Genomic DNA, 24,990 nt, shown 5'->3' with positions numbered 1-24,990 from the left:
TGGTGAAACCCGCTGGCCGCCCTTCCTGCCTGGGCCACCCTCCCCCACCCCAGGCCCTGAACAAACAGTGTGTTCCTGACCAGCTGCCCCGTCCAGGCCCAGGCGGTTTGGTCTTGGCTTTTGCATGGCTGGGCCCCTGGTGTCAGGTGACAGCCACACAGGGAGGGCCAGGTTGCTGCCACCGCCAGGAATCTGGGCTGACCACACCCAGTACGGGGCAGTGCCTCCCTGTCCCCCAGCCCACCCCCTGCACACCCTCCCACCCCGTGCCCCTGGGCAGCCTTCCTTCCTGCCCCCCCAGCAAGTGCTAGGGACTTCTCAGCCCTCCATCTTGGACAGGGTTCCCCCTTGCTGGGGGCAGGACGAAGGGCCCCCTGGCTCTCAGACAAACCACCTTTGCTCTCTCCCTTCCGGGAACCTGAAATGGGGTCCCGGAGCCGGTGTGAGACAGACGGGCTTTCTCTCTCTCCCACACCGGGCTAATGTTGCAGTTTGGCGGCTCCTAGAAATCTCTCCTTTCCCAGCTCTCTGTCAAAAGAGTTCATTGTTCTCTCTTCCCTTGGCACGGGTCACCTGAGCCAGGTAGCAGGGTGCGGGCAGTGCCAGGTAGGCTGGATGCTGAGCTCAGGAGGTAGGGGAGGACACCCCACTTTGGTCAGCCTCCTAGCTTGAACCTGAGCTGGAGGCGGCTGGGGTCTCTGGCTGGGAGGGCCGGCCCTGGAACCCGGGCCCGCTGTCCTGGGCGGAGGACTGATGGGGTCGCTGTGTGCCTTGGAAGTCCACAGCAGGACCCCCCCGGGGCTGAGCACCTCCTGTGCCCCGGGGGCTGCCTTCTTTAAGGGAGGTCAGATACATTCTATGCTCTGGGGTCCTGGAACTGTGCCTAAACCCTAAACCAGCCCGGAGGGGTCCCTGTCCACGTGGACCTGCTGCTCCAGTGGGGGGAACCACGTCTTAAAAGGCTGTTAGGAGTCGGAGGGAGGGGGAACCAGGGGATGGGAAGGACACCCCACCTTGGGAGGCAGCCGGAGCGCAGGCAGAGGGGCCTCGTGGAAACTTCCTGCTTCCCCAGGCTTCTGGGGCCCTGGGTGTCCAGCTCCTCCCCGTTCCCCTCAATTAACTGACCTCTGTTCTCTCCCCATGTCCAAATCACTCCCTTCCTCATTCCCAGCAAGACCCCCTGGGCCTCTCGTAACTGGCCTGGGGTCCCCGCGCCTCCTTTCTTGACCAGTTCCCTGACCTCATGACTCGCTTTACGTCATATCATGTTGCCTCATTCAGGGATTGTGGGTCTTATTTGCATGTTGAAGCCCGGTCGCTTCCCCTCTGGGACCTGGGGAATCCCCTGTCACCACGCTATTTACATTTGAATCCACCCTCTTGGCCCCAGCCATTCAGGGTCACCATGAAGTTCCCTCCCCTTATTTTGTTTTTGAGGGAGCCTTGGTCAACTTGGAGAAGATGCCCCGAGGGATATGAGGGAATGAGGGAGAACCTTTGAAGGAAGGCATGAGGGAGAACCTTTGAAGGAAGGCAAGCAAGGCTTGTGTGCGCCTTGAGGCCAGCTGAGCCCTCCAGCGGCGGTCAGGTGGTTGTCCTGAGGCTCGTCTTGTTGGAGCCAAGGACAGCCCCGCGCAGCGCAGTCATTCGCATCACCCCGGTTACCACACGTGAAATGAGGCAAAGCAGCTCGTCCCGTCACCTTTTAAGCGGTATCGGGGATTCTGAGTTTCGTGGGCCTGACTCAGTTCCTGTTCTTTCTAAACCAGCCTATGGAAAAGAAGGTGGTTCGGGAGTGAGGGGGTGGCACAGTGTCCTCAGGACCCTGAAGAAATGAGGAATGAGTATGAGTGACTGAACGATGGGCCTGACCTTTGTCTCCCTCTGGGTTAGGGAAAAGAGCTGATCCGCAGCAGGTATGACTCAGGTGAGATGTTAGGAGAACTTCCTGCCAGCGAGTTGATAGGATAACGTGTGGCCTGAGCACCTGACAAAAAGCTGCAGACTGTTTTCTCTTTGGCTTGACTTTCCTGCTGATGCCCGAGGTAAAAATGTCTAGGGGAGCGCCTCGGTCCCCTAGGAATATGATGAGACATACGTAATTTAAAATGTTGTAGAAGCGCATTATAACATTTTTTAAACAAGTAACATTATTTTGATAACATATTCTGTTTAATCCAGTACATCCAAAATATTATCGTTTCAACATGTAGTCAATAGATATTAGACTTTTTTCTTAGTATTTTTTTGTTGTTGTTAATACCAAGGTATATTTTTTACTTACAGCACATCTCAATTTGGCCATTAAATTTTCTTTAGGAATATGTGATCTATGTTTAGAGTTTGGAAGATTTACAGTTGAAAGAGGAGATTCAAAGCTTTGGTCTGCCTGACTCCAGCCCCTGTTCCTTTGGAACCCAAGGACATACCTGGGAAGTTTTCTAATTACTGAGTTAAGGGTCCATCCTTGAATTTAAGTTAATAGAAATTAAATAAAATTAAAAGTTCAGTTCCTCTGTGGCCCTTGCCACACTGCAAGGGCTCAGGATCTACACACGGCTTGTGGCTGTTGTACTGGACATCAGGGTCTGGGCCCCTGCTGGCCACCAGGCTCCTGCTGGGTGTTTCCCCCAGAGTCCTCCAAATTCCAGACGCTGATCCTGAGCTGCGGCTGCTGGGGATGATGGGAGAAGGCTGTCATCCCAGGAACCTTCTCTGGAGCTCGGGCCTCTGACTTCCCGAGGCCCCAGCAGCCTGGGGCCAGCCAAGGCCTAGTGGGGGCTCCTGGGGAAGCTCGTCCCACACGGAGTCAGGAGCCCTGCCCTCCTTTTCCTGGGAAATGTTTACATTCCAGATACCCTGCTATCTCCCCGAGGCTTTTCCAGGCTCTGCATTTTTGACATAGCTGAACAGAAACCTGGGGGGCCGGGCCGGGCCGGGGCGGGGGTGGGGGAAGGCTCCTGCTGGTGTGCTGCTGCCCTGCCTCCCAGCTGACCCTTCCAGGTACAGCCATTTGGAGGGCAGACTGTGTTCCTGGCAGAGAACCAAGCCTGTGGGGCCCTCACACCTACGTGTCCCCAGAATAGGCAGTCTTTGGAGCTCTCATCCCTGGGCCAACCCCAGCACAGGGCCCCTCTTCCGCGAGCCACTGGCCTGGGGGCAGGCAGGCAGCAAAGCAGTTGGGTCTGCTAAGCTGGCGCTCCAGCTGTCACCACGACTTATCTGTTTCTGCTCCTTGGAGGCCAAGTGAAGCCCAGAGTAGAGCCTTGGGCCTAAGGAGAGCTGCCTCATTGGGACACCCTTTTTCTGCAGGGCAGTCTCCATGGTTTAAAAAAAAAAAACACAGGGCTTCCCTGGTGGCGCAGTGGTTGAGAGTCCGCCTGCCGATGCAGGGGACACGGGTTCGTGCCCCGGTCCGGGAAGATCCCACATGCCGCGGAGCGGCTGGGCCCGTGAGCCAGGGCCGCTGAGCCTGCACGTCTGGAGCCTGTGCTCCACAACGGAAAAGGCCACAACAGTGAGAGGCCTGCATACCGCAAAAAAAAAAAAAAAAAACACAAAACTTTGAAATCGCTGGCTGGCATCCTCTGTCCTGCTCGAATCTATAGCTCTACAGGTTCAGTATCCCCTGGCGGGTTGGATGAGGTGGGGCAGAGTGGGGTTAGCTGACTGAGAAACAACCGAAAACCTGCCCGAAGATGGTTTGTCGATCTCAATCCATACCTCTTTCATCTGTAATTCCACCCCTGGGACACCTGCCTAAGGAAATACTGAGTTGCAGGCAGAGATAGGAGCCCAAGAATAGTCATCGATGCAACTGGCAATTACAAAACCTCTGAAAACAAAGTAAATGTTCAATAACAGAGGCCTGGTGAGTTAGGGCACCTCCCCCTGAGGAATATTCTTCAGCCGTTTAAAAGTCGTTTTAGGGAGTTCCCTGGTGGTCTAGTGGTTAGGACTCGGCACTGCCCGTGGCCCGGGTTCAATCCCTGGTTGGCGAACTGAGATCCTGCAAGCCATACCGATACCGTGCGACGAAAATGAAAAATAAAAGTCGTTTTACTGCTTTTAACAGCCTGGGCTGGCTATAGGTGGAAAGACAGACCACAGAGCTATGTGTCTGTATGTGTATTCATGTGGCATGGTCCCAGATAGGTCTCTGGGTTTTTTTTTTGTCCTTTCCTATATGTTTTTATTTTATTTTATTTAAAACATTAAAAATTATATATATATATATATATATATATATATATATATATATATATATATATATATAAAATTTCTTTTTTTTTGGCCATACCGCGCTACATGCAGGATCTTAGTTCAGGGATTGAACCTTCACCCCCTGCAGTGGAAGCGCCGAGTCTTAACCACTGGACCACCAGGGAAGTCCCAAAATCTAAAAAAAAATTTAACACCCTTCCCCACTGGTAATCACTAGTGTGTTCGCTATATCTGTGGGTCTGCTTCTTTTTTGTTATATTCACTAGTTTGTTGTATTTTTTAGATTCCACATATAAGTGATATCATGCAGTATTTGTCTTTCTCTGAGGTGTCTGTTTTTAAGTATAGGCCCATACACGCTTACAGTCGGATACACACCCTTGTTAGGAAGGGTTACTCCAGTTTGGGGAGTGTGGGTGATTTTGTCTTCTTTTTCAAACTCCTTTATATGTTCCAAGTTTTCTACAATGTGTATTATTTCTATAAGAAGAACTGAGCCAAGGCATGTGTCTGCAACAACACTCCAGAAGCTTCCTCCCTGGGAAGATGGTGGAAGAGAACTCATAGTGGCAATGAGGCACTTGAGACAGAGCAGATGTTCAGTGCTGGAGGAGCCTCGCGGGGCTCAGAGTCGGGAAGGGCAGCTGTGGGTTCCGTCAGACCCCAGGGCCCCTCCTGGAGCTGCAGTGCAGCTGGGCTTCCTGAGCCACCTGGCGCCTCCCCTGTGCCAGCCCCCCAGAGCTTCCCCCGCACCCCTGCAGGAGGGCTGGGTGGGTGGCCCACAGTACGGGTGGTGGAGGAACCAGGTCAGAGTTCCTGGAGAGCAAGGGGCCAGCACGGTGTCCCGGGAGAATGCGCTCCCAGGGAGCATCACACGGCCAAGGACCGGGTCAGAAATGGAGTGAGGGTGGGGCCCGGGTGGGTCCAGGTGGGGACCTGAACGAGACTGAATTCCTTCTTCCTGCTGGGGGTGGCTCTCTGCTGCGGCTCCTCCCTCCGGCACTGACCCCCTGCCCCCGGCCATGGAGGGGCAGAGGGGACACGTCTACAGGCCCATGCCTGCCTGGTTCTCGTTGCAGACGGTGGAGCATGGCTTCCCGCACCAGCCCAGCGCCCTCGGCTACAGCCCCTCTCTGCGCATCCTGGCCATCGGCACCCGCTCTGGAGCCATCAAGCTGTATCCTTTCCGTTCTCCCAGCTCCCACCCAGGGATGCCCTGGAAGGGCCAGGGGCCTTGGCATTGGTGAGATTCAGGAAGGACTCCCCTAATTCTCCATAGAAAAGCAAGTTGCAGACGACCCCTCTTGTTCCCGGGACGTTCCAAATACCCTCTTAGGAGTCAGCCCCGAATGCAGTAAGTGGAGGCCGGGGATGGGCCCCAGTAGACTGGGCTCAGGGCTCAGTCCAAACCAGAGACGGGGTGGCCTTGGGTTAGAGGAGCTGTGCTAAGCCAGATGCTCTTCCAGATTCTACCCCCGACCCTGCACACCCCCCGCGTACACACACACACACACACACACACACACACACACACACACACACACACACACACACACACACACACACACACACACACACACACACCGGAGAGGAGAGTGGACTCCTAGTTGGTGGGGACAGTCTTCCCCTGGCCTGCGGCTGGACGTGGTCCAGTGGGTCCATTTCAGAGGCAAGCCCACAGGTCCCAGGATGGGGAATCGCTCCTTGGGTCCTCTGGCCTAGGCTGAGCCACGAGTCTGGGAGTCCCACCCCTGAATCTGACCTGAGCCCCCAGGGTGAGCCAGGGTGGGACCTAGGGGAATTGGGAGGTGGGGGACCACCCTTGGAGAGCCCAGCCGCCACCTCCTCCAGTAAACCTGTAACTCCCTCCACTGCTGCAGGGCAGGTGCAGGGAGCCTGGGGGTGCAAGTCAGCAGCACGAGGCTGCAGGGGGTGTGTACACAGGAGGGCAGAGGCCCAGCTTCCATCGGCTCAGCCCTTCCTTAGGTGGTTAATCATTGCCAGGCCACGACCATATCCCGGTTACGATTCTCAGCGCCAAGGCTCACGGCCATGGCTGCCGTAGGTGGGCCCACGGGTGCCCTGTGCGTCTTCTCACAGGTGCCACCACGTGGTAGCTGACAGTCTGTTGCAGTTCAGGTTATGGGTTTCGGTGGGGCGGGGGACAGGGGTACAGTGAACAGCCTAACAGTTGCCAGGATAATGCTTCACCCCTCCTGGCTGCGACAGCTCTCCCTGGTTGGCTGGCTTTACCCTCAGGGGTCAGGTTACTGGCCCGGTGCCTTCAGGGCAGGCCCCCCGCTGTCCCCTCCCCACCCTAAACATCCCCCCCACCCCCCCACCCCCCCACCCCGCCCCCAGCAGCCCTTCTCTGCTGCTGGGTATTTACACTCCTTGCCACGTGGGCCCAGCGGGCAGGCCGAGGGGTGGGGTCCTGCCTTGTGGAGCTTTTCCTGAGCCTGCTACTCCCAGCTACGGTGCCCCAGGGGTGGAGTTCATGGGGTTGCACCGTGAGAACAATGCGGTAGTGCAGATCCACTTCCTGCCTGGCCAGGTGAGGCCCCCCTGCCCCCATGCCCTTATTACTTTCCCATCTTCCAGAAAGGACGTATGGAAAGGCAGGCGTTTGGTGGCCCCGGGTTTGGTGCTGATGGGAGGACCCGGGACAAACCTGTCTTTCCCCAGCTGCCGTTCACGGCCACCCTAACAGGAGCCGGGGGTCTCTTGGTTCTGGGGCTCTTGGAAATGACCCGCACAGGCTGGGCCGCCCCAGTGTGTAAAGGTCACGGTGAATGCTGTCCCTCCCTGGTTAACGAGACAGCACGCTTCTGCCCCGTTTCCTGCCTAGTGCCAGCTGGTCACCCTGCTGGACGACAACAGCCTGCACCTGTGGAGCCTGAAGGTCAAAAGCGGGGTGTCGGAGCTGCAGGAAGATGAGAGTTTCACGCTGCGTGGCCCCCCAGGGTAAGAACTCAGTCTTCTTGCTCTCCTAGCCAGCCTGACCCGTGCACCAACTCCAGGGTGCCCTGGGAGGAGCTGGCAGGGCTGCGGCCCGCCTCCCCCCATCCCCACACAGAGCCTACGTGGGAGGCGCCAAGGGATTTTTTTCTGCTTCTTAGCCCCAGCTCTCTGCCATCTGTCTCCTGTCTTGGCAGAAAAAAAAACAGTATGTTTGTCCGGGCCTGAGTAGCTGGACCCCATCAAAGGACCTCACCGGCCTGCTTCCCCACCGCAGGCATGGCCTTCCCTGGGGCTGCTGAGGGAGTGGGGGATCCTATCTGTGGGTCCCCCCTGCCTGGGCAGGGCCAGCTCACGGGCCATCATTCCCTCTGCAGGGCCGCCCCCAGTGCCACGCAGATCACCGTGGTCCTGCCACATTCCTCCTGCCAGCTGCTCTACCTGGGCACCGAGAGTGGCAGTGTGTTCATGGTGCAGCTGCCGGCTTTCCGCGCGCTGGAGGACCAGACGATCAGCTCAGATGCTGTGCTGCAGCGGTGAGCCCCAGGCCCGGAGACCCTCGTGCCCTGAGGAACCTGTCCCCTCGAGTGGCCTTCTCCTTTCCATGCCGGTTATGCCTCAGGAGCTTATGATTTCTCTCCTGGGAAGTCTGTAGGGATGGGAGGACAGACTCTCAGCTCTCCACCTGTCCCCCAAATTGAGAATCTCACCCCCAAAAAAGAGTTAGCATCCCAGCACTAAAAGGGGTTTTGGGAGTAACTTGTCACCTCATTTAAAAGGAAAACAAGGCTCAAAATGATTGTGCAATGATACGAACTCTCAGTCCAGCGTTCTTGGCACAGATACCACCTCTTTCAAAGCCCCAGGGCTCCACAGTGGGGCAGACGGGGCCCAGACCTCCCTGCATCAGCCGGGCAGCTTCTGCTGATGCTTGTACTTTGGAGTCTCTGCCACATGTTCGTTTGCCTGCAGGCTCCATGGCCCCGAGTCCCTGGCGGCCACAACCTGTAGGTTCCTTGAGATCATTTGAGAATCTTTGCTCGTTAATGGTGGTGTCCGTGGGAGAGAGGGAGTCAGATCAGGTCTGGGTGTGGAGGGGGGCCAGGGCCCAAAACAGGAGGGGATGGAGGAGTCCAGCAGGAGCCCACGGGAGCCAGGTTGATGGCCGTGGAGTGTTCTGCAGTGAAGAAGGGCAGGGAGAGGGCTTCCCTGGTGGCGCAGTGATTGAGAGTCCGCCTGCCGATGCGGGGGACACGGGTTCGTGCCCCGGTCCGGGAAGATCCCACATGCCGCGGAGCGGCTGGGCCCGTGAGCCGTGGCCGCTGAGCCTGCGCGTCTGGAGTCTGTGCTCCGCAACGGGAGAGGCTGCAACAGTGAGAGGCCCGCGTACCACAGAAAAAAAAAAGGGGCAGGGAGGAGGCCAGTGTGCTGGGCTGTGGAGCTGCTTCATGCCCGACCTTCCTAAGGGCCCTGGGCCAGGCTTGTAACATAGTCGTCAGGCCCCGGGTGATGGTCAAGCAGGGCTGGGCATTGCTGGGTTGGGAGGATTCCTGCTTGGGGCCGGGTCCTTCTGAGCACTGGGCATGGTAGAGTCAGGGCAGCGTGACCATGGTCAGAGCAGGACTGTTTACAGGGTGGCAGGCCCAGCTGGTGCTCAGCCGGGGCGCCTGGCCTGTGGGCAGGACGGTGGAAGGACCTGCTCCTCAGTGTGTGGCGGTACCAGTGCCCACCGTACCCGCGCCGGTGGGAGTCTAGTCGAGGAGGAGCCCCTGCTGGGCTTTCCCAGCCTGGGTGCCCTGGGAACCCCTCCTGTTGGTCTAAATCCTGTTCTAAGTGTAGAGGGTTTGGTTTGGGTTTGAGTGTAGACATGCCCTTGGGATCCAGGCTGTTTCCATTTCCTACTCGCCCTGCTCGGCATTGGCGTTTGGTCCTGTGCCTGCCACCTCACGGCCTTCTGTGGGTGTGGCACCTCCAAACTTCACACCAGCATTCCAGGCCCAGAAAAGGCGGAGGGGGTCAAGGCTCAAGGCCAGGCCAACTGATACAGAGAGTTTTGTTTTGTAGGTCTTAAAAACTTTTTTTTTTTTTTTATGAAACACCAACACCTTGCCGAAATGCACTAGGTTTGAATGTACAGTTTAATGGATTCTTGTTAAGTGAGCGTCTCTGCAGCCAACTCTGGGCAAACACAAAATTTTGCCAGGCCCCCAGGGTCCCCCACCTGCCCTTCTCTGTCACAGCTCCCTCCCTCCCCCAGAGGTGACCACCACATCGACTTTTCTGGAAACCACTTCCTTGCTTTTCCTTATAGTCGTGCCACCTGCGTTTGCATCCTTAGGGGGTTTTCTCTATCGCTGCCCTGTTCTATGCGTTGCTTCTCTCTCCCCTTGATGACGTGTCCTGGCAGCCTTTCCGCGCTGGCACATTCCGTGCCCGCTGCTTCGGGGATGCCGGGCATGGCTGTGCCACGCTCTCAGCCACGCCCCACCGGTGGACGGTGACGTGGGCTCACGGTGCTCCCCTCGCCCAGGTTGCCAGAGGAGGTCCGCCACAGGCGGGCATTTGAGATGGTGGAGGCTCTGCAGGAACATCCTCGGGACCCCAACCAGATCCTCATTGGCTACAGCCGGGGCCTTGTCGTCATCTGGGACCTACAGGGCAGCTGTGTGCTCTGTCATTTCCTCAGCAGCCAGGTAGGGGTGCCACATGGTTCTCCCAGACCCCACATAACACATCCAGCCCCCATCTGAGGCATGGGGGTGCAGGCGATGGAACCGCACCCCTGATCCCAGCCTTCGCGCACTCTCTCTCCTTTCCCACCGTGAAGCAACTGGAGAACGTCTGCTGGCAGCGGGATGGCCATCTGATTGTCAGCTGCCATTCTGACGGCAGCTACTGCCAGTGGCCCGTGTCCAGTGACACCCTGCAACTGGAGCCCCTGCGCAGCTGTGTGCCTTACGGTCAGTGCTCTGCCCGCCACCTGGGACCGCCTTCCAGTGAGCAAGGCGGTGTCCTCTGGCCCCAGTCGGTCTCTCCTGCTTTCAGATGTAGGTGTCCAACTCACAGAAGCAAAACCTGGGGCCCAGAGATGGTGAAGGCTGTGTCCGAAGCCACACAGCGGGTTTTCTGAGACGCACTGTGACTTTCTCTGGGAACTGCTCACAGCGAGACTCCCAAGCCTAGATCTGCTCCGCAGGTTTGCGGGATCTGTGCTGCAGACCCGCGGGCCTCTGAGAGCGGGAGGGCCGTTCAAGGTATTTCCTTTTCTTTTAGGCCCTTTTCCTTGCAAAGCTATTACCAAAATCTTCTGGCTGACCACCAAGCAGGGGTAGGTATCAGTGCTCTGTCCTGTTCCCTTTCTAGAGCTTTCCTGGGGAGCTGGAAAGGCTGCTCAAACCTCTGCCTGGGGGAGATGGTGCCTAGTGACTGCCTTTAGGTCTCATATCCGGGTCTCCAGGGAAGGGAGGGGGGTGCCGTTCATACCTCTCTCCGACTAATTCCTGAAAACTCATTCCCATTCTTTCCCTTCCACCCTCCTGGAGAGATGATTCAGACCAGCAGGTTCAAAACTCTGTCTTAGGAGCAGACCTGTTTCTTCAAACAGAATCATACAAGGAGACCTGATGTATAAGCAGAAAAGGGGGACAGAGGGCACTCTGGTTGAAACGGGAGTGGTGGCAGAGACTCAGAGCCTGCAGCCTGCGTGCTCCACTGCTGGCCCCCAAGTTCTCTGGGGCTGTTGAGTTGGGAAGAGACGGGGGTCCGCTCCAGCCCCTCCTGGGAACTTTGAGTGAGCACTTACACTGAGGCCAGCCCTCATGCCAGGCCCTGCTGCAGAGGCCAGTCACAGGGCCACCCCACGGCTGGCTCAGCCCTTGGCTTCTGGGGCAGCGTCAGCAGCCCACCCCCTGCTCTTCTGTGCCTGCCAGGTTGCCCTTCACCATCTTCCAGGGCGGCATGCCACGGGCCAGCTATGGGGACCGCCACTGCATCTCAGTCATCCACAACGGCCAGCAGACAGCCTTTGACTTCACCTCCCGCGTCATCGACTTCACTGTCCTCATTGAGGCGAACCCTGAGGCTGGTAGGCGAGCGGGAGTGAGTGTGAAGGGCAGGCCACCAGGAGGTGTGGGGATCCAGCCCACCCCCATCCATAAGCAAAGAGGAAGGGCCTGCAGGCGTTCCCAAAGCTGCCACCCCTGAGTCCCTAGGTCCCACTGCACCTCTTCTTTGTGTCCCCGAGGCTGCTCCCTCTCCTTCCCCGCTGGCCTGTGGTTTGTCCTTGCTGGCCACGCCTCCCATCCACCCCAAGCTCTCTTTGCCCTCCCCCAGCTCAGCTGGGACTTGGCCCAAAGGTGGGCAGATCCACACTGTTGGGCTTAACACCCACCTGGCTGAGGCAAAGGGCTCCTGGCCTGGACATGGTGAAGCCCTCCTTGTGGGGTGGGGCCGGTAGCAGTGTGGGCCAGCTGAGCTGGTCTCCTGGAACTCAGCCAGGCCAACAAAGCCCTGAGTCAGCTTTCTAAATTGGGTGACAGGCAAGACCAGAAAGGGCTGGTGTCAAAACCTAGAGAGGAGGCCTGGTGGGAGATCTCCAGGAGGGTGGGCCTCCTCCCTAGATGACTCTGACCTCCAGGTGAGGGAGGCAGGCCTGCTCAGGACACCCTGGGCTGTGTTCTCCCAGCCTCACCAGTGGCCCTTTGGAGGGAGACTCTGAACCTGCTTTTCCTCCTTTCTCAGCCTCTTCTTCCCTCCTCATACCTGACAGCGTGGTGGGAGCCAGGGCCAGTTTTTGGTCGATTCTTTTAGGTTTTCTGCATTGATGATCATGTCATCTGTGAACAAAGACGGTTTTACTTCTTTCTTCCCAATCTGTATGCCTTCTATTTCCTTTTCTTGTCTTATTGCATTAGCTAGTACTTGAAAATGAGTGGTGAGAGGAGGCAACCTTGCCTTGTTCCTGATCTCAGTGGGAAAGCTTCACGTTTCTCACCATTAAGTATTACATTAGCCGTAGGTTTTTTGGGTTTTTTTTGTTTTTTTTTTTTTTTAGCGGTACGCGGGCCTCTCACTGTTGTGGCCTCTTCCGTTGCAGAGCACAGGCTCCGGACACGCAGGCTCAGCAGCCATGGCTCACGGGCCCAGCCGCTCCGCGGCATGTGGGGTCTTCCCGGACCCGGGCACAAACCTGCGTCCCCTGCATCGGCAGGCAGAGTCTCAACCACTGCGCCACCAGGGAAGCCTGCCGTAGGTTTTTTGTAGATATTCTTTATCGAGTTGAGGCAGTTCCCCTCTATTCCTAGTTTACTGAGAGTTTTTTTTTAATCATAAATGGATGTTGGGTTTTGTCAAATAGTTTTTCTGCATCTATCGCTATGATCATGTGATTTTTCTTTTTTTTTTTTTTTTTTGGCCACACCACACGGCTTGTGGGATCTTAGTTCCCCAACCAGGAATTGAACCCGGACCCTTGGCGGTGAGAGCATAGAGTCCTAATCACTGGACTTCCAGGGAGTTCCCGATTTATCTTTTTTAGCCTCTTGATGCAATGGGTTTCATTAATTGTTTTTCGAAAGTTGACGCAGCCTTGCATACCTGGGATAAATCCCACTTAGTCATGGCACATAATTCTTTTTATGCGTTGTTGGATCTGGAGCTTGCTTTTAAAATGTGGGTTCCCTGGCTCCAGCCCTAGAGCCTCAGATTCTACAGGGCCAGGCTGGACAGACTGCTTCCCAGTGGCTCCTGCAGCCCCTGACCCTTGGCCTGTCCCCACAGCCCTTGATGACCCCTATGCCCTGGTAGTGCTGGCTGAGGAGGAGCTGGTCGTGATTGACCTGCAGACGGCTGGTTGGCCGCCGGTCCAGCCTCCCTACCTGGCCTCCCTGCACTGCTCCGCCATCACCTGCTCCCACCATGTCTCCAACATCCCCCTGAAGCTGTGGGAGCGCATCATCGCTGCCGGCAGCCGGCAGAACACACACTTCTCCACCATGGTAGGTCTGGCCCCGGCCCCGGCCCCGCCCCAGCCCAGAGCCAGGCTCGCCCATGAACTTCTCCGTCATCTCCTCCAGGAGTGGCCCATCGACGGTGGCACCAGCCTGGCCCCGGCCCCACCCCAGAGGGACCTGCTGCTCACGGGGTAGGTGACGTTGATCGTACTCTCCTGCCTAGTGGGACGTGTGGGGTGGGAGCAGAGCTCGGGGGGTGTGCGTGCCAGTCCCGGGCTCCTCTGGCCCGGCATCCTTCTCACGGGCGGCAGGTGGGCTCTGCCCACAGGCACGAGGACGGCACAGTGCGGTTCTGGGATGCCTCGGGCGTCTGCTTGCGGCTGCTCTACAAGCTCAGCACGGTACGGGTGTTCCTCACCGACACAGACCCCAGCGAGAGCCTCAGTGCCCAGGGTGAGGACGAGTGGCCCCCCCTCCGCAAGGTGAGGCCCGGAGCCTGGGAACCAGGGAGGGCGGGGATAGGCCAGGCCCAGCACTTAGGGCCCCTCACGGAGCTCTTCTCCCTTGTCAGGTGGGCTCTTTCGACCCCTACAGCGACGATCCCCGGCTGGGCATCCAGAAGATTTTCCTCTGCAGATACAGTGGCTACCTGGCTGTGGCCGGCACGGCAGGGCAGGTAGCGGGCCGGGCTGGGCGTGCGGAGCCGTGGGGAGGGCTGATCAGGTGACTTTGGGCAGCGTCCAGGCCCACGAGCTTGCTTCTCAGTCTTGGGGGGCATCAGGGCCAGGAACCAGCTTCCTGAGTGCCCCCTGGTGCATCCCCTGCCCCTGTGGCTCTGATTCCTCCCAGTGAATGGAAGTTCCCTGATCCCATTAGAGGGAGGCCTTTCTCCTCCAGAAATCGGGATTAAGAGCCAGAGGTTGGGCACTTCTGACCCTTGGCCTTGGCGTGGAGCTTGGGTCCTTTGCCGCCCCTGCCGTTAGGGTCCCTGAGGTCCTGCCGTCCGTCCCTTGGTGCCGGGGGGTTGTTCAGCCCATCTGCCGCCCCGCCCAGGTGCTGGTGCTGGAGCTGAATGACGAGGCGGCAGAGCACGCGGTGGAGCAGGTGGAGGCCGACTTGCTGCAGGACCAGGAGGGCTACCGCTGGAAGGGGCACGAGCGCCTGTGTGCCCGCCCAGGGCCCGTGCACTTCGAGCCCGGCTTCCAGCCCTTTGTGTTGGTGCAGTGCCAGCCCCCGGCTGTGGTCACCTCCTTGGCCCTGCACTCCGAGTGGCGGCTCGTGGCCTTCGGCACCAGCCACGGCTTTGGCCTCTTTGACCACCAGCAGCGGCGGCAGGTCTTTGTCAAGTGAGCAGACCTCCCGGGGTGGCCGGGTCTGGGATTGGTGCCTGGATTGGCAAGGTCCCTCGGGCCCTGGCCACGCTGATGGCCCATCGTCCCCCCAGGTGCACGCTGCACCCCAATGACCAGCTAGCCTTGGAGGGCCCGCTGTCCCGTGTGAAGTCCCTAAAGAAGTCCCTGCGCCAGTCCTTCCGCCGGATACGTCGCAGCCGGGTGTCCAGCAGGAAGCGGCGGCCTGCTGGCCCTCCGGGAGAGGTGAGGCCGGGGCCGGACACGAGCCGGGCAGAGCCCGGAGCAGCCAGCGGCAGGTCCCCACCACCCGTCCCTGCCCCGCCTGCTTTGGCCATAGACACGGGCTCTGGGCCACCCCCGACCCCCACCAACCCTGTGACCTCGGATCCGCCGCACTGCTTCTCTGTGCCTCGGCTTCCCTAAGTGTGAAAGGCAGTCATTGTAATGCCTCAGGGCCACGTCCTCAGTCAGTATTACCAGGCAGGCGGTGGCAGGGGCTGTGGCCACTCTTCCCGGAAGGCCCGCTGTTGAGCAATCTGATGCCCCCGGGAAGGAAGGCGAGAGCCCACCCTCAGGCCTGGCCCACTCGACCGCAGGTGCAGGAGGGGAGCAGCAGGGCAGAGAGGACTGGCCTCCAGAACATGGAGCTGGCGCCCGTGCAGCGCAAGATCGAGGCCCGCTCGGCGGAGGACTCCTTCACGGGCTTTGTCCGGACCCTCTACTTCGCTGACACCTACCTGCGGGACAGTGAGTGGCCAGCTTGAGGTGGGGGGCCCTCTGGCGTGAGGGCGTGTCGGAGGCTGCTGGCTGGTGCACCCCTAAGAGGGGTTCCCCCTGTGAGCAAGGGGAGACTGGAGCCCTCGCCCGCCCCTTTCCCTCCCGTGCCTGGGTCTCCGAGTCTGATCGCCCCGGCTTCGTATCCAGGCTCCACCACTCTCTAGAAGTGTGACCTTGGACGTGTCACTTAGCCTTTCTGGGTCTCGCTTCTCCCCCTGTAAAATGGAGGGATAGCTTCCTCCTAGAGTGGCTGCGAGCGTTGGGACGTGCCACGTGCCTGCTGGTACCCAGTAGGCCCTCTAGAAGCTCCCTGGCTGTTTCTCTTCTCCTGCCAGGGCAAGGGTGGGCTGAGGGCTGTCTGCTGCTGTATCTCGAGGGCCGAGCTGTCCCGGGTTTGGGCTCATCTGCTTGGGGCTCTGGGTCGTCAGAGAGCCTTCCCAGCCTTTTTCGTCTACACCCAGGAGGTAGGCAGGGCCCACAGCAGCTCCATTTTACAGAGGAAGAAATTGAGGTTTATGAAAGTTTGCTGACTTGACCTTGGAGTCACACAGGTAGTGAGCCAGGTCTCCTGGCTCCCCCTGACCCCCAGAGCCAGGGGTTAGATGTAAACCTTTGCCTCCTGGCAGGCTCCCGCCACTGCCCCTCGCTGTGGGCTGGCACCAACGGAGGTACCGTCTACGCCTTTGCCCTGCGCGTGCCCCCCGCCGAGCGGAGGATGGATGAGCCGGTGCGGGCGGAGCAGGGTGAGTGCTGGCCGGGGGGAGAGCGCTTGTCTGCCTCGGCTGGGAGCGGGAGGGTGTGTCCGGCCTCGTGCTGCGCCCGACCACCGGCCCCATCGCCTCCCTCCGTCCCCGCAGCCAAGGAGATCCAGCTGATGCACCGAGCGCCCGTGGTGGGGATCCTGGTGCTGGACGGACACAGCGTGCCCCTTCCCGAGCCCCTGGAGGTGGCCCACGACCTGTCAAAGAGCCCCGACATGCAGGGAAGCCACCAGCTGCTTGTCGTGTCGGAGGAGCAGTTCAAGGTGCCTTATGGGAGGAGCTGGGGTCCCCCGGGAATCCCTGGCACAAACGATAATGGCTGGGACTCACTTAACGTTGTTTGTAGTTGCTGTGTGAGGGCTGCAGAGGCACAGGAAAGAAGCAGGGTCTTGATGGAGCCCCGGACCCCAGGGTCAGTGGTGGGGACACTGAAGCAGGACCTATGTCTGGGGAAGGGACAGAAAACACAGACAGGGACTGGCGTCCTCGCAGTCTGAGTGCAGCGACCACACATCTGAGGGCCAGGCCCAGCGGCAGCCTCGGGCAGGGAAGCGGGAAGTCCTCGTTTGACTGGACGAAGCTCTGCAAACTGGTCTGGCTTCAGGCGTGACCGGCTGCCCTGTGCCCTAGGTGTTCACGCTGCCCAAGGTCAGCGCCAGGCTGAAGCTGAAGCTGACCGCCCTGGAGGGCTCGCGGGTGCGGCGGGTCAGCGCGGCCCGCTTCGGCAGCTGTCGAGCCGAGGACTACGGGGAGCACCACCTGGCTGTCCTCACCAACCTGGGCGACATCCAGGTGGTCTCGCTGCCCCTGCTCAAGCCCCAGGTGCGGTACAGCTGCATCCGCCGGGAGGACGTCAGCGGCATCGCCTCCTGCGTCTTCACCAAATATGGCCAAGGTGTGCAGGCGGTGGGCACGTCGGGACCTCTGCCCGCAGGGCTGCGTTTGGGGCTCCTGCTCTGCTGCGAGGGCTGCTGGGAAGGGCAGTCGGGGGTATTCCGGTCAAGGCCAGGCTCCTGAGGCAGAGAACTTTGGGAGCCTCTGGCCCCTAAGCCCCCCTGGGGGGGCAGCTCTGTTGGCAGCCGCAAGGTCCGGGAGACTCAGGCTGGCCTCACCTGCCAGGCTTCTCCACCCCCCAGGTTTCTACCTGATCTCACCCTCCGAGTTTGAGCGCTTCTCTCTCTCCACCAAGTGGCTGGTTGAGCCCCGGTGCCTGGTGGATTCAGCAGAAACGAAGAACTACAGCCGTCTCCACGACAGATCGGGCCCTGAAAAGGCCTCGGGCCGAGCCAGGTGGGTAAGAGGCCAGGTGGCCTTTGCTCCAGCCTCTCCTCACCCCACCTTCCCTGGGGTGCCCCCTGGGGGCTGGTCAGAGTCCCCTTCCCCCGTGAACTCAGCCCACCCTCCCAGCTCTGCCTCCTTGCCCTGCTTTGTATGCCCCACCCTCCCACGCAAGTTGGTCAGTCGACCTCATTCTTCACGGGACCAGGGCTTTCCGGAACGGGGAGCCTAGTGGCCCCCCATCCTTACTGTCTCTTCTCCACAGGAATTCAGGGAGCCAGAGTGATGGAGAGGGTAAGACAGGCCTCTCGGGGGCCAGGGGCGTGTGGGGGCCGAGGCGTTGTGAGCACACCTGGGGAGGGAAGGGGATCCCAGGTGAGCAGGTGGTGTTCGGGCTGGGAGTCGAAACAGCTTCCCTTCCAGTCCTGGGCTCAGGCTTCAGCAACCCCACCCCCAGAAGCAGGGAGCTGGGGCAGAGGAGGGCCCAAGGCTCACCTGGCCTGGCCTCTGCCTTCCAGAGAGGAGGTCAGGCCCCGTGATGGAGCACGCTCTGCTCAATGACGAGAGTGAGTCAGGGCAGGTGCTGGTGGGCTGGCTGGCAGGGGGGATGTGCGGGGCGGAGGGTGGGAGCGTGCTTGGAAGGCCAGGGTGGGAACGAGGGCCGTTTTCCTGAAGGAGGGCAGTCCCGTTCACCCCATCAGTAGAAGGGGCAGAAAGGGGGGTGTCTGGCCCAGCCCCAGCTTGCCTCACCACGCCTCTGCTCCCCACCCCTGCCCCCCTGCCCCGCAGGAGTCCTGAAGGAGATCCAGAGCACGCTGGAGGGAGACCGAGGGTGAGTGACTCTCAGGCTTGCAGGGCTGGGCCCCTGGTGCCGGGAGACGTTCCAGGGGAGCTCTGGGAATGAGGGTCCTTGTCTGCAGCCCCCGTGGACGGTGACGGCCCTGTCTTTGCCCACGCAGGAGCTGTGGTGATTGGCGTTCTCCGCGAGTGGCCGTGGGGTACAGCCTCAGCAATGGGGGAGGTAGGGGCTCTGGGTGCTGCTGCACGGTGGGGTGGGGCACGCTCCTGGGGAGGGATAGGAGGGACAGGAGCCCCCGTCCCCACTCCCCAAGGCCCTTAGGCCTATCCCAGCCCTGACACACACCCCCACTTGCCCGAAAACCTCCATGTCTGGGCTCAGGCGGGTGACTGAGGCCCCCGTCCCGCCCAGGGTGCTCCTGAGTCGCTGTGGCTCTGTCTCCTTCTGCACGACGAACACACACTACTGACGGCTCTTCCTGGGGGCACTGCCCCACCTGGAGAGGCCCGTGCACTGGGCCGTGCAGGGGCTGGGGGCACCCCCAGTGCCCACCCTGCTGCTGCTCCTGGCCTTGGGAGAGGAGGGACCCCAGGCCCCTGGGGCTCTCCCTCCTCGGGCCTTGACCCTCTCGGTCCTTTTGTCAATGTTGCACAGTTTTTATCCCTGTCTCCCCGCTTTTTGTAGTGGGCTGGGTTTTAAATTATAAATGTTAACTGCCTCTGGGTGAAAAAGTTTTTAATAAACACCTTATTACCTCTTCACTGGACTGGCCCAACGACTTTACTTTTTTAATTGTGCAGAGATTTTCCACGTAAATAGGAATGATCGTTAGCTGGTTCCTTGCCTTTGCCCCTCGGGTCCATCCCCTGGACCAGGCTGGTGTTCAGGAGAATCTGTTTTTTTAAGCTATTTGAATCAGATCAAACTGTATCTGGTCGTGTCCGAACGCTATATGCCTTCTCTCTTTGGGAATAAATGGTGAAAGTTAACTGAATTGAGTCTGACTGCATCCCCGGGTGGGGGGCAGTGGGAGGCCCCTAGCTGCCCCTGGCTGGCCTTCCCTTGCTGTTAGGAGGGGAAGATGTACACAGTATCTCAGGCCCGATGGCTTCTTCCGGACTTCAGGGAAGGACTGTGGGGTGCTGCTGAGGCGTGGGGGGCAGTTAAGGTCTTTGTAAGCCCGGGGTTTGATTCAACTTGGGCTACATCTTTATTCACCTGTCTTCACTGAGCACCAGCTATATGCCAGGTGCTTGGGGTTCAGAGGTGGCCAAGACAATGTGATCCCTGCCCTCATGGGGTCCTTACAAGTGCAGGAAGTGTTAAGATGAGGGACATCTCGGGGCTTGTGAGAAATGTGCCTGGGGAGGTGACGTTAAGTGTGACGGGAGAGGTGACCAGGAGCTGGCTGGGCAGACTGTTCTGTGCAGAGGACTGGGGGCGGGGAGGTACAGCAGCACGAGAGGGAGTGTTCTGCTCTCCGTAGAACGAGTGAAGAGCTGAGGGTGGCTAGCAGGAAATGAGCTGAAAATGCCAGGGCCAGTCCAGGAGCCTCGTGAGGGCGAGGGCACCGCCACGGGCTGCAGGAACCCACCCTGGCCTGAGTGCGGAAAGGGCCTGTTGGAAGGACACGGATTACTCGGGGAGCAGAGGAGGAGCTGAGGCCCAGGTCCCAGGACGGACACACCGTGGGAGCATCCTCCGCACCCGCCCTCCGGCCCAGCACGTCCAGCTCAAGAGTCGCTGCGTTTTGGAACTTGGACCACTCGAGCATCCCTTGTTTCTCCTTAGAGGAATAGTGGGGGCTTACTGAGATGGAGCCCCAAGAGCCGCGAGGAGCGGGAGGGACAGCTCCCCAAAGGAAGAAAATGCTGTCCCGGGAAGAAGTGGAGAAAGGATGCTGGGCAGATAAAGACAAAGCCACGGGCGTGGGGGAGGTGGGGAGAACTGCACCCTCTGCAAGACAGTCTGGACTCCATCCTGAGACAGCGGAAGCCTTTGAAGGACGTTTTTCTTCTGCCGCGCTGCGTGGCACGTGGGATCTTAGTTCCCAGACAAGGGATCGAACCCACGCCCCCTGCAATGGAAGTGCTGGACCGCCAGGGAAGTCCCATCTGGAGGGCTTTAAGCAGGGAAGTTCCATGAGATTTATTCTTCTAAAGATTACTGTAGCTTCAACTGCAGCTACAGCAACTGAGTGCCACTCAGGCAAATTACTTACCTGCTCTGCATCAGCTTCTCCTGGGAAATGGGATAACAGTATTCCCTCGTGATCTGTTGCCAGGTTCCTATGAGACCTCGAGGTCAATGGGCTAATGATGGGGGAGGCCCTCTGTCAGGGTCAGGGAGAACATCTTAGAGTTTGATGCATCGGATGTCTTCTCTAACTCGGGTTGGCACTGGGGTCCTCAGTCTGTGGGTCAGAGGATCCTGCGCCAAAAGTGGGTGCCAAGGAAGGAGTGGGAACATCACACCCAGAGAGCTGGGCTCCCCACCTAGGGAGACAGGCATGGTTTTGTGACTGCCAGTTTAGGGGGCTTCCATGTCTTTTATCCAGTTGGCCTAAATTACCTCACACTAATGGACAAGCGACACGAAGCTTCCTGCCAAGAAACCAAGACTTGAAGATCACGGTAACGATGCAAACGCCAACAAATGAGAAGAAAACGGCAGAGCCAATACCTCCATGGCTTCGTGGCTGCCGCAATGATCCAGCTAATCGGCTCGAACAAGAAGTCAACAAGCGCACACACGCACCTGAAAATACCAAGAGGGCTCTTTGAAAGTGGATTTACCCCGCGCACATTAAGGACGAGATTTGCCTTAAGTACACTATGCTTTGAAGCGTAAGCTTACGTTGGTGGTTCAAATAGTTCAGAAGAAAAGTTCTCATATTAGGAGTGTGAGACCAGCCATTTTTATGGATAGGCGTGCTCTAGAAAGAGATTGACGGAAGCTGGGCTGGCCCCGAGGGAGAAGTGGGGTGTCCAGGGAGAGGTGATGGGAGTGGTGAAACGGACGTATTGAGAGGTTGAGTTGACCAGGATGGCTGCCAGATAGACCGGTGAGTGAGTGGGAGGGGTCACTGCCAATTCCAAAGGCCCTGGAGGGGGCTTCCCTGGTGGCGCAGTGGTTGAGAGTCCGCCTGCCGATGCAGGGAACACGGGTTCGTGCCCCGGTCTGGGAAGATCCCACGTGCCACGGAGTGGCTGGGCCCGTGAGCCATGGCCTCCGAGCCTGCACGTCCGGAGCCTGTGCTCTGCAACGGGAGAGGCCAGAACAGTGAGAGGCCCGCGTACCGCAAAAAAAAAAAAAAAAACAAAGGCCCTGGAGACGTACCACAGGCAGCCAGTCTGGAGACTTAGATCTGAGGGCCTTCGGCATCCAGAGGTGGAAGACAGTGTTCACCTACATCTGAAAGTCGGGCGGATCCAACCCTCCATCACTGGCTTTGCCTGTGACCGGCTGTGTGACCTTGGATAGATGACCTCACTCCTGCGCCTTTGTTTACTTATCTCCAAAATGGGCTGTGATAACAGGGCCGACCTCAGAGGACTGAAAGGATTAAATGAGAATCTGTAACATCCCACAGCAGCTGGCTCCCAGTAAACACCCAACCAAAGGAGGTGAAAGTTACTGTGAGGTGGGTGAGGCCAGGAGAGGAGGAGATGGATCAGGAGGGAGGGAAGGAGTGTGGAGTGGAGTCAGAAGAGGGCTTGCACAGACCGGAGGAGGAGCTCACAGTCCTCGTGAGCAAAGCAGATGAAGGAATGAGTGGGAAGGAGGAGGCAAAGGGGAGAACTGGGCTTGGGGCTGGGGCCCCTCTGCCCTGCTATCAGGTTTGTCCAGGGGAGTTCCCCAGAGATTGTTGGAAATCACACAGCCAGGAAGTGGGACGGGGAGGGACCAAGCCTGTCTGGTTCTGAAGCCAATTCTCAGCAGAAGTGTCATGGAGCAGAATAGCGGGACCCGGGCTTCCCTGGTGGCGCAATGGTTAAGAATCCACCTGCCAATGCAGGAGACATGGGTTTGAGCCCTGGTCCGGGAAGATCCCACATGCCGTGGAGCAACTGAGCCCGTGCACCACAACTAGTGAGCCTGTGCTCTAGAGCCCGCAAGCCAAAACTAGTGAGCCCACATGCCACAACTACTGAAGCCTGCGTGCCGATAGCCCATGCTCTGCGCCAAGAGAAGCCACGACAATGAGAAGCCCGCGCACCGCGACGAAAAGCAGCCCCCGCTCGCCACTAGAGAAAGCCCGCGTGCAGCAACGAAGACCCAATGCAGCCAATTAATTAATTAATTAATTAATTAAAGAAAAAGAATAGCGGGACCCTTGAATTGGGTCCCCAATTTCTCACTTACTGGCTGTGTGTCCTTAAGCCACTTACCCTCTCAGAGCCGTTTCCCCATCTGTGAAATGAGACCATATCTCCCTCCTAGGGTTTTGGGGGGTTTGAATGAGATGAAGCTTGGGAAGAGAACTAACTGAGACTCAGAGGATCAGAAGTGGCCACGCCCACGGAGCTGAGTGAGATCCGAGCTCTGTCCTGGATCAACCAGAGGGAGAGGAGGGCAGGGGAGAAGGTAGGAGATTAGAGACAGGTGTGGAGCTCTCCCTCTGCCCCCAGAGCTCACAGGACACATTGTAATGGGCTGGACAAATGGAAGTTCTGTGTGTAGCTGATGGTAGCTCCTCACACATGTTCTTTTGCCAGGTCTTGGGAGCCAGACTGCCTGAGTGGGCATCCCACTTCTTTTTTTTTTTATATATATAATAATATATTTATTTTTGGCCGCGCTGTGCAGCTTGTGGGATCTTAGTTCCCCAACCAGGGGTTGAGCCCAGGCCCTCAGCAGTGAAAGCACAGAGTCCTAACCGCTGGCCCGCCAGGGAATTCCTGGCATTCCAGTTCTGACACTCAGCTGTGTGCCTCAGTCTTATTGTCCATAAAATGGGAATCCTTACAGCACCAACCTCTTAGAGTGCTTTCAAGAATTAAGTGAATTCAGGGAATTCCCTGGCGGTCCAGCGGTTAGGACTCCGTGCCTTCACTGCTGAGGGCCTGGGTTCAATCCCTGGCTGAGGAACTAAGATCCCACAGGCCACAGGGCGTGGCCAAAAAGAAAAAAAAAAATTAAGTGTAGTGCTTAGAACAGTACCTAGCACATCATCATCATCATTATTATTAGTCCAGGGCAAAACAGTGAGCTCTTTCTCTGTTATCTTTTAAATTGTAAAACGCATACAGAATAGCACAAGTCGTAGGAGTACAACCCGATACACCTCCACCAACTGAACAAACAGTATCACCCGTGGAGGCTCCCTTGTGACCCTTCTAGTCACTACCAACCTCCCACCCCCCACCCCAGGCACGACTCTATAACTAGCTCAGTTTCCTCTTTTCGTACTTGATGTAAATAGACTCATACAGTGACTCTATAACTCTTTCTGGCTTCTTCACTCACCATTACGTTTGTGAAATAACCCATGTATGTTGCCGACAGCGCTGTGTAATTATCCACTGTGTGAATACATCACCCCACTTCCTGCTTTCTGCAGGTGAAACAAGCCCTATGAGTCTCATCGCCCTTTGCCTTGGTCAGTATTGGTGGTGGGGAAGCACAGCTTACAGACTTTCACAAAGGCACCAGTTTTATGAGCTCCACGGTAACTGATGTTACCCATGAGCTTGTGTTCCTTTGGGACAGCCGCTTCCTTCACTAGAAGGCTGCTTCCTTGGCAAAGGCCAAGTCACTTTCAACTCCTTGCTCAAACCAGGCCTCTGGGCTGTGAGTGGCCCTCCTGGGTAACGTGAGTGCTTGCAGCAGCTCCACACGGGTCTGAGGCTGGCTCCAGGAGATGTGCAGAGAGGTGGGTACAAGGCAGGTACAAGCCAGCTGGAGAGCATACCAAGGAAAGGGCCACAATCTGGAATGTTACCTCCCCCACTCTGATTCCGGGCAGGGCTGCTGGTGAGGAGAGGCCAGAGTGAGTGGTCAGCAGGGGCACGGAGGCCTGCGGGGCAGGCCACAGGCTCTGGCTGGAGATCTCATCTGACTCCATCTTGGGTGCCCCGGAGCCTACCCTGCAGCAGCTGCCTTGCCCTGGGGCCATCCAAAAAGGGCTCATGAATCCTGCCTGGGTTTAACTACAGTATAACCATCAAGAAAGAGATCCGCATCAATAAAAAGATGGGTAAAGAATGAGAAAAGACAGGTCTCAGGAAAAAGAAAAAAAGGCTGTAAGATGGAGGAAAGCTGCTTATTTTCACAGAGAAATGAATTTAAAAGACACTGAGATTTGTCACGTTTCAGAGTGGCAAAAATGTTAGGTAACACCATGCCTCAGTGCCATGTTAAAATGGGTGGTCTCCTATCTTGTTTGTGGGAGTGTAAATTGATACAGCCTCCGTGGAGGAAAATTTGGAGCACTCCAAATTACAAATACACATACCCTATGGCCCAGCAGTTCTACTTCTAGGAATTGATTCTGCTTGGACACAGGTGGAGTCAATGTTGTTTGTAACTGAAGCAAAAGCTGAGCTGAAGGCCTCCTCCGTTTCAGATATAAAAGTCTGTTAGCCTAAAGCAATTTTTAAAAGTCAGTTATTTTACCAGGAAAACAGGTTTATTCAAGAGCAGCAAAGAATTACAACACAGGATAGCAACTATGGCCAGCAACAGGCAACCCTGCTAAAGCAAAGGAGAGGAAACTTTTTTATAGAGGAGAAGGGGAAGTTGGGAAAGGCTGTTATAAACAAAAAGACCATTGGAGGAAATTCGGAATTTGAAGCACAGTGGCTTTTCATTGTCTTAGTTTGACAGTTTCTCATTGGCTGAGCTGTGCCAGGCAAGGAGAAAATCTTTTTTCCTCCAGCTGGCTGTAG

At 57.7% G+C, this 24,990-nt stretch overlaps 1 protein-coding gene across 15 annotated transcripts in view; it reads left to right on the top strand.

Annotated features, from left to right (window-relative positions):
* The window catches only part of LLGL2 (LLGL scribble cell polarity complex component 2), a 33,971-nt gene extending 15,110 nt beyond the window's left edge, over positions 1-18,861 (top strand). For 5 of the 15 annotated variants that reach the window (XR_004523832.2, XR_004523835.2, XR_004523833.2 and 2 more), the window contains 21 exons: positions 5,304-5,401; positions 6,697-6,778; positions 7,073-7,188; positions 7,560-7,718; positions 9,713-9,875; positions 10,010-10,142; positions 10,456-10,510; positions 11,112-11,266; positions 12,961-13,324; positions 13,462-13,615; positions 13,705-13,809; positions 14,187-14,479; positions 14,578-14,728; positions 15,082-15,232; positions 15,889-16,005; positions 16,120-16,286; positions 16,654-16,918; positions 17,160-17,313; positions 17,567-17,867; positions 18,091-18,133; positions 18,261-18,328. Coding sequence is in view for 6 of the 15 variants with exons in the window: in XM_033847423.2 (XP_033703314.1) it covers positions 5,304-5,401; positions 6,697-6,778; positions 7,073-7,188; positions 7,560-7,718; positions 9,713-9,875; positions 10,010-10,142; positions 10,456-10,510; positions 11,112-11,266; positions 12,961-13,324; positions 13,462-13,615; positions 13,705-13,809; positions 14,187-14,479; positions 14,578-14,728; positions 15,082-15,232; positions 15,889-16,005; positions 16,120-16,286; positions 16,654-16,918; positions 17,160-17,313; positions 17,567-17,595; positions 17,820-17,867; positions 18,091-18,133; positions 18,261-18,322; positions 18,512-18,522 (3,075 nt within the window). In the remaining 9 variants the exon portion in view is untranslated. Of the gene's footprint in view, positions 1-5,303; positions 5,402-6,696; positions 6,779-7,072; positions 7,189-7,559; positions 7,719-9,712; positions 9,876-10,009; positions 10,143-10,455; positions 10,511-11,111; positions 11,281-12,960; positions 13,325-13,444; positions 13,616-13,704; positions 13,810-14,186; positions 14,480-14,577; positions 14,729-15,081; positions 15,233-15,888; positions 16,006-16,119; positions 16,287-16,653; positions 16,919-17,159; positions 17,314-17,566; positions 17,868-18,090; positions 18,134-18,260; positions 18,329-18,511 lie in introns of those variants that run through there. The other 10 variants (XM_033847425.2, XM_033847423.2, XR_004523836.2 and 7 more) reach the window with 10 other exon arrangements.
* Positions 18,862-24,990: the final 6,129 nt, after the last annotated feature.

Source organism: Tursiops truncatus, chromosome 20 (genome assembly GCF_011762595.2).
Source record: "Tursiops truncatus isolate mTurTru1 chromosome 20, mTurTru1.mat.Y, whole genome shotgun sequence".
Lineage (NCBI taxonomy): Eukaryota > Metazoa > Chordata > Mammalia > Artiodactyla > Delphinidae > Tursiops > Tursiops truncatus.
Note: the sequence above shows the minus strand (reverse complement) of the source record. Positions and strands in the feature narration are given on the sequence as shown.